General features: G+C 43.3%; 1 protein-coding gene across 2 annotated transcripts in view; it reads left to right on the plus strand.

Moving 5' to 3' along the window:
• The window catches only part of LOC122544729 (synaptic vesicle glycoprotein 2A-like), a 29,846-nt gene extending 20,146 nt beyond the window's left edge, over positions 1 to 9,700 (plus strand). Inside the window, exons 4-13 of one of the 2 annotated variants that reach the window (XM_043684029.1) lie at positions 369 to 520; positions 2,962 to 3,095; positions 3,782 to 3,871; positions 4,979 to 5,089; positions 5,257 to 5,345; positions 7,146 to 7,310; positions 7,915 to 8,048; positions 8,418 to 8,621; positions 8,855 to 9,014; positions 9,517 to 9,700. In XM_043684029.1, coding sequence (XP_043539964.1) covers positions 369 to 520; positions 2,962 to 3,095; positions 3,782 to 3,871; positions 4,979 to 5,089; positions 5,257 to 5,345; positions 7,146 to 7,310; positions 7,915 to 8,048; positions 8,418 to 8,621; positions 8,855 to 9,014; positions 9,517 to 9,700 — 1,423 coding nt within the window. Of the gene's footprint in view, positions 1 to 368; positions 521 to 2,961; positions 3,096 to 3,781; positions 3,872 to 4,978; positions 5,090 to 5,256; positions 5,346 to 7,145; positions 7,311 to 7,914; positions 8,049 to 8,417; positions 8,622 to 8,854; positions 9,015 to 9,516 lie in introns of those variants that run through there. The other variant, XM_043684030.1, reaches the window with a different exon arrangement.
• The last annotated feature ends 2,139 nt before the right edge of the window (positions 9,701 to 11,839 follow it).

The raw sequence follows: 11,839 nt of genomic DNA on the forward strand, positions 1-11,839 counted from the left end.
TAACCCTCTGTTTTCTTTCAGCAAGCCAATTACTGATCCAAACTGCTATATCTCCCACAATCCCATTCCTCTGCATTTTGTATAATAGCCTACTGTGGGGAACCTTATTGAATGCCTTGCTGAAATCCATATACACCACATCAACCGGTTTACTCTCATCTACGTGTTTGGTCACCTTCTCAAAGAACTCAATAAGGTTTGTTTAGGCACGACCTACCCTTCACAAAACCTTGCTGACTTTCCCTAATCAAATTATTCTTTTCTAGATGATTATAAATCCTATCTCTTATAACCTTTTCCAACACTTTACCAACAACTGAAGTAAGATTGTGGTGTGTAACCAAGCCTTTTTCATTCACTTGCTCTAGAATTGGTGGTTCTATTCCCATTGTGTTTTCTTACTTCTCGGAGTTCCTCGCCCAGGAGAAGCGAGGGGAGCACCTGAGCTGGCTTTGCCTGTTCTGGATGATCGGAGGAATTTATGCCTCAGCGATGGCATGGGCCATCATCCCTCACTACGGTAAGGGCATCAAAGTCAGGTGCAAGAGCTACACAACAAATATCAAGTCAACCTGGGATGGAGTACTGAGGATGGGTCAAGGACCAGACAATAATGCAGGGAGTTCAAGGCCAATATCATAATCATTGTGTCTAAAACATGGCGGCACGGTGACTCAGTGGTTAGCACTGCTGTCTCACAGCACCAGGGTCCCAGATTCGATTCCAGCCTCGGCCGATTGTCTGTGTGGAGTTTGCACATTCTCCCCGTGTCTGCGTGGGTTTCCTCCCATAGTTTCCTCCCATAGTCCAAAGATGTGCAGGTTAGGTGAATTGGCCATGCTAAATTGCCCACAGTATTAGGTGCATTAGTTAGGGGTAAATGTAGGGGAATGGGTCTGAGTGGGTTGCTCTTCGAAGGATCAGTGTGGATTTGTTGGGCTGAAGGGCCTGTTTCCATACTGTAGGGAATCTAATCTAAAACTAGGTGTGAAATTCCAGCACGGTTCTCAAATAACAGGTGCACCACCAGTGTGTTTAATACAGATAAATTGTGCTGGTCTCATATGGGGGAATGTTTGATGGGGACAACATCAAAGAGGTTTTACTCTGTATGTAACCACATACTATACAAGTGCTAGGAGTGTTCAATGGGGACAATGGAGAGGAAGCATTACTCTACCAAATCCCATTCTGTACTGGTGCTGGGAAACTAATTAATACTGATATATTACACTGACCCACTGATGTACAGCATGGAAATAGACCCTTCGTTCCAACCCGTCCATGCCGACCAGATATCCCAACTCAATCTAGTCCTACCTGCCAGCACCCGGCTCATATCCTTCCAAACCCTTCCTATTCATATACCCATCCAAATGCCTTTTAAATGTTGCAATTGTACCAACCTCCACCACTTCCTCTGGCAGCTCATTCCATACACGTACCATCCTCTGCATGAAAAAGCTGCTCCTTAGGTCTCTTTTATATCTTTGCCCTCTCACCCTAAACCTATGTCCTCTAGTTCTGGACTCCTCGACCCCAGGGAAAAGACCTTTTCTATTTATCCTATCCATGCCTCTCATGATTTTATAGACCTCTATAAGGTCACCCCTCAGCCTTCGATGCTCCAGGGAAAACAGCCCCAGCCAATTCAACCTCTCCCTATGCTCAAATCCTCCAACCCTGGCAACATCCTTGTAAATCTTTTCTGAACCCTTTCAAGAGGTCTCTTTGTTCAGCAACACTCCCTAGGACCTTACCATTAAGTGTATAAGTCCTGCTAAGATTTGCTTTCCCAAAATGGAGCACCTCACATTTATCTAAATTAAACTCCATCTGCCACTTCTCAGCCCATTGGCCCATCTGATCAAGGTCCCGTTGTAATCTGAGGTAACCCTCTTCGCTGTCCACTACACCTCCAATTTTGGTGTCATCTGCAAACTTACTAACTGTACCTCTTATGTTCACATCCAAACCATTTATATAAATGGTGAAAAATAGTGGACCCAGCACCGATCCTTGTGGCACTCCACTGGTCACAGGCCTCCAGTCTGAAAAACAATCCTCCATTATCACCCTCTGTCTTCTACCTTTGAGCCAGTTCTGTATTCAAATGGCTAGCTCTCCCTATATTCAATAAGACCTAACCTTGCTAACCAGTCTTCCATGGTGAACCTTGTCGAACGCCTTACTGAAGTCCAGCTTTATTCCTGATTAAGGGCTTTTGCCCGAAACGTCGATTTTGCTGAAGCTCCTCGGATGCTGCCTGAACTGCTGAGCTCTTCCAGCACCATTGATCCAGAATCTGGTTTCCAGCATCTGCAGTCATTGTTTTTACCTTCCATATAGATCATGTCCACCACTCTGCCCTCATTAATCCTCCATGTTACTTCTTCAAAAAACTCAATCAAGTTTGTGAGACATGGTTTCCCATGCACAAAGTCATGTTGACTATCCCTTATCAGTCCTTGCCTTTCCAAATACATGTACATCCTGTCCCTCAGGATTCCCTCCAACAACTTGCCCACCACCGACGTCAGGCTCACTGCTGCTTGAACGTTACCGAAGGTAAGGACTGGTTTGCACTAAATCATTGAACCCTCATAAAATGCAGCAATATTGTAACTCAGCCCTTCTGTGTAACACTGTGTCACACTCTTTTCTCTGAACTTCCTCTATCATTTCGCCCCTACCTCTGATCTACTTACCCTGCTTATTTCATGCTACAATCTTCCTTTATATTGGGTTTTTAATCTCATATCAACACTTCTGTTCTCTTTTATTTGTGTTAATGTCACATACTGCTCTCTTTCCCATCCTTCCTGTCACTATCCTTTCCCTTCCCATCTTGTTCCATCCCCATATCCTGTCCTCATCCAATTCTCTTAATTTCCTGCACGGTCTCAATTCAATCACTCTCCTCCATCCCCCACCTCTCCCTTTCCTTCCCTTTCCCTCCAGGCTGGAGTTTCCAGATGGGATCAGCATACCAGTTCCACAGTTGGCGAGTCTTTGTTCTTGTCTGTGCCTTTCCTTCCGTCTTTGCGATTGTGGCCCTCAACTTCATGCCTGAGAGTCCTCGCTTCTACCTAGAGGTAACTACCACTGTTTCCCCTCTTTCACTACATGCTTGCTTACAATCCTCAACACGACCCACAGGCACAAGGCTGGCAGAAGATTTTCATTAATTTAGAGAGCTTTACTCTGTATCTAATCCCATGCTGTCCCCATACTGAGTGTTTGATGAGGATACTGCAGAGAAGGCTTAACTCTGTTCCAAAAGCTGTGCTCTCCCTGTCCTGGAGTGTCTGATGGGGACACTGTAGAGAGCTCTTTACTTCCAGTTTAAAAAACTAAGAGTTTTACTTTCAGTTTAAAAGAGTAGACAGAATGTTTTTCTGTACGTAACCCCACGATGTACTTGTCCTGCGAGTGTTTGATGGGGACTGTGTAGAGTAAGCTTTACTTTGTTTAAAAGAGTCAAGGCAGTTTTACTCTGTATTTCACCCTGTGCTGTACCTTCCTTGACTGGAAATGAGAGTTGTATTTCCTTCATAATGTGATGTGGAATGAGATGCTGTATGAGTCTCTGTCTTGAGTTTATTGCTGTGATATTGGAACTGCTAGTATTTGGATCCAAGTAGTTCACGCCTGGAAAGGTGTCAGCACTGCTCACATTAGAGGAACTACCCGACAGAGAGAGACAGTGACAAATCTGATTAGTCTGAAAAGTTTGCAGATTATTCCAGCAGAGTGACCTGCTCTATCTATCTTCTGACAGAATGGCAAACACGATGAGGGCTGGATGATTCTCAAACAGGTTCATGACATCAACATGAGGGCCAAAGGCTTCCCGGAACGGGTCTTCTCTGTGAGTATCTTGATTTGGTCACAACTCACTGAACTTTGAGTTAATGATAGGCTTTTCAGGTTGTGGCAAGGCTAGCTTTCTTTAATAAACTAGTCACTGCATAGAGATTTCCCTCCTCTCTAAATTCCAGATCATTGGATATTGATCTGCGACTGGGCTTGTATACCCTTGAGTTTAGAAGACTGAGAGGGGATCTGATTGAGACATATAAGATTATGAAAGGATTGGTCACTCTGGCAGCAGGAAACATGTTTCCGCTGATGGGTAAGTGCCGAACCAGAGGACACAGCTTAAAAATACGGGGTAGACCATTTAGGACAGAGATGAGGAATGCTCTGCCCCAGAGGGCAGTGGAGGCCCAGTCTCTGGATTAATTTAAGAAAGAGTTGGATAGAGCTCTCAAAGATAGTGGAATCAAGGGTTATGGAGATAAGGCAGGAAGAGGATACTGATTAGGAATGATTAGCCTTGATCATATTGAATGGCGGTGCAGGCTCGAAGGGCTGAATGGCCTACTCCTGCACCTATTGTCTATTATTGTCTATCATGAGCAGAAGCTCTAGCTGATTTAACCTCTCTCTCTTATCCGGGGTCATTGGACAATGATCAGGACGAGGAACCCTGGCTAATTTCTCCTTGCTGTCTAACCCAGGGTTTGTGCTGCTAATCAAACAGGCCATCTTTCTTGGATGTTGTTGAACTCCTGGAGTATTGTAGCAGCTGCCCTAATCCAGAAAAAGTGCAGCCCATTCCGGAATTTGTCTTGTAGGTCCTGAAGAGTCTCAGTGAACAGTTGCAAGTTAAGTGATGATTGTTATCTGATCTGCAGATTTATTCATCTATAGTCACATTTCATATGATAAATTAAATGTGACAATTTTTCTTAAGCTTCACAATCATTTTGTTCCCTTTGAATGAAGGTTATGCTGTGGTTTGATATGTTATTCTGCGTGTCAGTTGTTAGTTTATTCACTGGTTAGCTCTCCTGCATCCTTTGCATATACATTGCCATAGAAGGTTTTGAACACTGCAGTAAAGTTAATTATGAGTAGTTTTATTGAGCTGCACTATGTCTTTGCTCAATGCTGATTGTTTGTGTTTCCACAGGTAACGCACATTAAAACCCCCAAACAGCTGGATGAACTGATCGAGATCCAGTCAGATACAGGCACTTGGTACCGACGCTGGCTAGTCCGCTTCACCAACATCTTTCAGCAGGTATACATCCTCAGACATAATTATACATCATGCAGCCAGGAAGCGCATGTATCATTAGAATTTCCCTCCTATGGGGTGTGGCACACAGATAAAGGTAAAGCAGGGAAATAAGGTTGTGCATTGGATTGACAGCAACGCATTCATTCATTTACTGTCTGTTTGTGCAGGTTCGGAGCAACTTCCTGCAGTGTTTCTCAATCCAGTACCGCCGTACAACATTCCTTATGATGGCAGTTTGGTTCACAATGGCCTTTAGGTTGGTTTGTTATTCAGTCCTGGCAGACTGTGTGTTTGACGGGGTGTGGAGGAAGAAGGAGAAGGAGTTTATATCTAAATCCATGCTATACTTTTCATAGGAGTGTCTGATGGGGATGGTATAGCAGGAACTTTACTTTTGCTATGGACTAAGCCAGACCACTCAAAACATTTTTAAGCAAGCAGCTCAGACTTTAACTTTGCCATTTGTTTCAGTAGGTGTGCAGTGATAATTACCCGGATTGAGTTAGCTAGGTTGACTGCTTGATTTTAAAACAGAAAGATTTATTCACAAAATTATACAATGAAACACAAAGAACCGAATAAAGAACCCCTCCAGAACTCAGCCTATCCAATTAGACTTAATTATGCTGTTCCGAATATGCACAACCCAATCACAATAAGCAAACTGCCTTTAAAAACCAGTATAAATGGAACATATGCTTACAGGTTGAAGTTGTAGGGCAGAAGAGAGAGGATTTCCACACAGTTCCCTGTTTAACTCTTCACCAGGTCAGACTGAACTAAAACTGCTCAGTTCAGCTAGAGAGCTGACCATTCCCCTTTCTTATTCCAGGTCACTTCTAAAACATGTCCACTTTGGCCTGAAGTCTCATCTGCTTACATATAAACAAAAGGCCTCTCAAAATCCTTTTCATCTCTGTGCCAAACCTGACTGATCGGAGCCTGGCCCAGTTAATTACCCCTCTGAAAAAAATCAAGGACAGAGTCTCCTTGAGCCAACGAACAACTTTTAGAGAAAAAAGGAACAAGCTTTGTGACACTTTGTATCTGACGATGTGCTGTCCCTGTCCTGACAGTGTTTGATGAGGGCAGTATAGAGAGAGCTTTATTCTGTATCAAACCTTGAGAATGTTTGATGGGAACAGTGTAGAGAAAGCTGTATTCTCTATCTAACCCCATTCTGTTCCTGCTCTGACAATATTTGATGGTACAGGTAAAGGAATCTTTACTCTGTCTCTAAACTTGTGGTGTACCTGCCCTGGCAGTGTTTGATAGGATAGGCAGAGAGCTTGACTTTTAGTTGAGAAAGGAGGCAGCTTTACTTTGTATCTATCTTGTGCTGTCCCTGTCCTGGGAGTGTTTGATAGGGACAGCATCAAGGTAGCTTTACTTTCAGTTTAAAAGAGGAGTTTATTCTGTTGTTAATGTCCTGGGAGTATTTGAGAAGTGTAGAATGAGCTTTATTCTGTATCTGACCCCATGCTTTCCCCATCCTGTGAGTGTATGTTGTTTCTGGGGAGTAGGGGTGCAGGAGGGAGATAGTATAAAGGGTGTTTTAGTGTAACTAACCCTGTGCCTTACCCGAATTGTGAGTGTTGACTGGGACAGTGTTAAGGAAGTTTTATTTCTATTTATTTATAGTTTTAAAAAGTAGAGGTAGCTTCACTATTTATCTAATCTTGTGCTGTCCCTGTTCCGAGAGGGTTTGACAGGGGAGAGTGTAGAGGTAGCTTTACTCTGTATCTCACCCTGTGCTATCACTGTCCCAGGAGTGTTTGATGGGGACAGTGTCAAGGGAACTTTACTTTCAGTTTAAAATAGTAGAGAGAGTTTCTTCTGCATATAACCCCATACTGTGTCTATTCTGGGAGTGTTTGGATGGGGAAAGCATAGGATGAATTTACTCCATATCTAACCTGCACTATACTTGTTCTGGGTGAGGTTGATTGGAACAATGTAGAGAAAGCTTTTACTCTGTAACCAAACTGATGTTTCTGAAATACAATCGGAGTGTGGTTGCCACACAGCCTTCTGATACAAGCTCTGTGTTCTTCAGTTACTATGGTCTGACAGTGTGGTTCCCGGACATGATCAAACATTTGCAGATGATGGAGTACTCCTCACGCACTAAAGTCTTCTACAAGGAGAAGGTTGAACATTTCACCTTTAACTTTACACTTGAAAATCAAATTCACAAGAATGGTGATTACTACAACGACAAGTGAGTGCCCACAAAATTACATAAAAGACACGGAGAGTCCTAGGTGTAATATTAGAGTCTTAATGGAAGCACAACCTTCCCTATAGCTGTGGGCACGGGTTGTCTTCCAGACGGATCCACTCCGAGGGACAGGGAAAGCAATGGAGTTGAGCAGGCATCACACTCCACCTAATGTTATGGCCTCACCAGATGTGAAGCTGGGAATCAGATTGGAAACTCTAGTTGATCTCTATGTGAGCTGAGATTAGAGATCAGATGTTCCCAGTCCTTACGGTGTGGATTATCTTACCATTCATTTACACATTGCGGATCTGTTTGACATTACCCGTCTATGCTTGGTTTGGTATGAAAATCTTAAAACTGTCCTTTCAGGGCAAGGCTTCAAAAGTCCATCTTACAACCCCCATGCAGGGTCTGTGAGCTGGAATTTAGGGGTCACAAGCTCAGAGGCAGCTAGGCTGCAATGTTGCTTGGGATCCCTCACTCACACCAAGGTCTTGTCTCTCACTCTCCCTATGCTCACAGAGGAGTTAGAACAATTTTCATGCTGAAAGCACAGCATTAAGAGATAATTATGATATTATTTTCTTGTTACCTTGGACAGATTTATTGGGATGAAGCTGAAATCAGTGATATTCGAGGACTCCCTGTTTGAAGAATGTTATTTTGAAGACATTACCTCGAGTAACAGTTTCTTCAAGAACTGCACCTTTATCTCAACACTCTTCTACAATACAGGTTTACTAGCTGCATGTCTTGTGCTTGTTACTACCAACTGCTCTCACTTCCACTCCATGTAACTGTGTTAAATGGTGAGAGCTTGTTTGTATTATCAAGGGGAACCTATGGGCATCTGTCAGAAAGTAGGCTGTCTGAAGCTCTTCCCAATATTAATTGGAACAGCGTGCTATGGACAGTGTCTCTGAGTGGACTCACTGTGCTTGAATGGGGAATATATGTATGTTCGGGGCTGGAAGTTTAATTAGAGGATCTGCTCCTGATTAGTACTCAGATGTAGGGTGAAGTGGGGGAACTGGATTGTCAGTTGTCTGGAGAGTTAGAATGTCCTTGCGATGTCATGCTGATGAACTGTTATTGTTTATACAGATTTCTTTGACTATAAGTTGATGGGCTGCCGTCTGATAAACAGTACGTTCTTGCACAGTAAGGAGGGCTGTCAGCTTGACTTCAGCGATGATAACAATGCCTACATGATCTACTTTGTTAGCTTCCTGGGATCTCTAGCTGTACTGCCTGGAAACATAGTGTCTGCTCTTCTCTTGGACAAGATCGGTCGGCTTAGGATGCTGGGTGAGTGGCAGCAGTAGTAAATGAGGTATATGGAATTGTGTCTCATTCTTCAGGGCTCCAGATGTTTTGATTGATGTGTAAGTGCCTCCTTACACCTTACTGCTAGCCCTGTCCTAGCCAGTCAAGTTATACCATATAACTGTGCCATACCATAATCCAGATGATAGATTTTCTTGAGCTTTGTAGTGTGTAATAACTTTTCTCTCTCTAATCTTTTTTCCCCCTACCGCTAGCTGGCTCCAGCACACTCTCCTGCATCAGCTGTTTCTTTGTGTCCTTTGGTAATAATGAGTCTGCAATGATCGCACTGCTCTGTCTATTCGGGGGAGTCAGCATTGCTTCATGGAACGCACTCGATGTCATTACAGTGGAGCTCTATCCATCTGATAAGCGGTATGAGTCAGTCTCTTGCAAGGGTGCTGGTTTCCTGGTAATGTTACCTCTACCTTTTCTTTGTCAACCATGGGCTGCACCCCTCCCTTGGATTGGTTTAGCTCAGTTGGCTGGATAGCTGGTTTGTGAAGCGTATGATGCCAATAGCGTGGGTTCAATTCCCATCACTGGCTGAGGTTACCCTGAAGGACTCTCCCCTTACCTGAGGTATGGTGGCCCTCATGTTAAATCACCACCAGTCTTCTCTCTCTCTAATGAGACAGCAAAGTTGTTGGTACATGTGTTTAAGTTTCTGTATCTTCTGCCTGATGGAGAGGTTGGAAGAGAGCATTACCAGGGTGGGAGGAATCTTTGATGTTGGCAGCCTTTCCACAGCAATAAGAAGTGTTGATGGAGTCCACGGGTGGGAGGTTGGTTTTCGTGATGGTTCGAGCTGTGTTGATTCTGTTTTCTTTTGCCCTGTTTTCTGTTAATTAAATCAGTGTTTTTTTTATTCTGCTAGGACCACAGCCTTCGGATTTCTCAATGCTCTGTGTAAGCTGGCGGCCGTACTGGGCATCAGTATATTCCAATCCTTTGTGGGGGTCACCAGAGCAGTGCCCATCATATTGGCCTCTGTTGCCCTGGCATTGGGCAGTTACCTGGCTCTAAAACTCCCAGAGACTCGTGGCCAGGTGCTGCAGTGAGTCTGGCTTCAGCCAGAGCCCCTGTAGATGTAGACACTGTGACTCATCTTCCTCCGTTCTTTCATATTGTTTTTGTATGTTTTCCCATGTGGACAAGAAATGAAACTCTATAGAACTCATTACCAACTCCTGCAGATGTAAATAAACCCTTCTGGTATTTGTGTACACAAATCTCACTGTACAGACCACAGTGGTACAAGGTGTAGGAGGAGCACAGAACCCATAGAGTAGAATAACCTGACAACCCCCAGAGCACAAATCATCTGCCATGTAAGCTCAGGAATGGCAGTGTTATGTATGTATTTCCTGGATTATTCTCAAAGTGTAAATACTGTGTGGTTGAGATTCCAGGCTCAATCCTGAGGCATAGTTTGCTAGGCCCTAATCATGTGATCTGTACAGTGATCCAATTTTTCATTTACTGGTATGAGGCAGAGTTTGTGCAATTTTTAGTGTAGCTGTCCAGAGTAACCTTACCCAGTTAGATTCAATACAATAATCAAGTCCGAGGGTGAAGCACAGGGCTGTTGGGTACGATGGGGAAGCACAGGGAGAATTTATTCCTTCCAATTTGAAACTGGTGATTACTGGAGAGTATGTGTGTGTGTGTGAGAGAGATGTGTTGAGGGGCAAAGGAGTAAAGGGTTGTGGCTGGCTTGGTGTGCGGGAAGTGATAGAATCATCACAGTCACTGGTTAATTCCTAACCAGACCCAATTAATGAACCTAAGCACACTAACTGAGCCCTTTGAGTCTGGTCATCATTTACAAATGAAATATTAAAATCAGAATCTTATTACAAGTTGAAACTCCTTTCCCTTTTCCATCCCTCACTCCTTGTGTCTCCCTTTCCTGTACCTGTCTCGACCCATGGTGCTCACTTAACAGTAGGCCGATGTGGTGACAATCAGTGGCTCTGTGGCTGTTGTAAGGAGTGATCCATTGTCAATCGCCAAATATTTTTCTACTCTGCGTCTCGTTTTAATTCTCTGGTGAGAGGTTTGTTCAGACTTGTGAATGCTATAGATTTAGAAACTAGTATGTGTGAGCGTGTAACTGTTTTTGTGCAGTTGTGCGACTATTCCTTGCTGCCTTGTTGTCTGTCTGTGTAAAACCCGGTGATAGATGGAGGTTATCTGTATAGTTTCAGATATAATAGAGTACAATTGTAGTGTGTCTGAATTTTAGCTGTTTTGTATTATATTTAAAGAAAGAGGCCTCTCAATGGCAAAGATCTACTCCAAGCTGTAACAAAATAAATAAAGAACTGTGGACCATCCATTGCTGGCTATGCCCCTTATCTTAATTGTTTTGGATTGCCTTTGATCTATCTTACCCGAGGAGCTACAGTTACTTTAACACTCAGGATCGTGAAGAGAAAAATCAAGTCAGTCTCCTGCACTCTAACTGGACACTGGATGAAAATGGGTTGAGGACCCAACAGTCAAACCTTACCAACACACTGTTTTGATTCACACATTTGGATCACCACCCAGGGAGGAAGTTCAATGCTCAAGAAGCTTTTATGAGGCAGCTGTGTCACTTTAAGAAACTAGAGAACCTGAGATTAGTGAGGTCTTCAAAACTACAAGGGATTTCAACAGAGTATATGGGGGAAAACAAGCAGAAGACCCAGAAACCAAAGGACACAAATTTAAAAGTGAAAGGGGAGATGACTTTCATGCGGTCAGTTGTTGTAATCTGCCTGGATGAGCAGATTTACAAATAATATTTTAAAGGAAATTGAATAAATCCTTAAAATGGTAGGTTTGCAGGACTTGGGGAGAGTATGACAAATCGAACAATTCTTTCTAACAACTAGTATAGGAGTGATGAGCTAAATAGATGCTTTCTGTTCTGATTTATTTCACATGATAGAGATAATTGAAATTGCAAGGCAAACAAATTTATTTTCTTGATCAATTGCCATATTTAAAGCAGCACATGACCAAAGTCTTGCCTTGTTGGAACATTTCAGCAGTGTGTAATATGACAGTGACTCCTGTCTGAATCAGTCCTTTTGTCCTGGGGCTTGCATAACCTACTCAGAGCCCTTCAGTCTTTTGAAAGTGCTTCCAGTTTGACTGCCACATTCAGGTCATGTTTGGACCCTCCCAGACATGCCGGGCTCCTGTCGAAG

The sequence above is a fragment of the Chiloscyllium plagiosum genome, chromosome 51 (genome assembly GCF_004010195.1).
Source record: "Chiloscyllium plagiosum isolate BGI_BamShark_2017 chromosome 51, ASM401019v2, whole genome shotgun sequence".
Taxonomy (NCBI): domain Eukaryota; kingdom Metazoa; phylum Chordata; class Chondrichthyes; order Orectolobiformes; family Hemiscylliidae; genus Chiloscyllium; species Chiloscyllium plagiosum.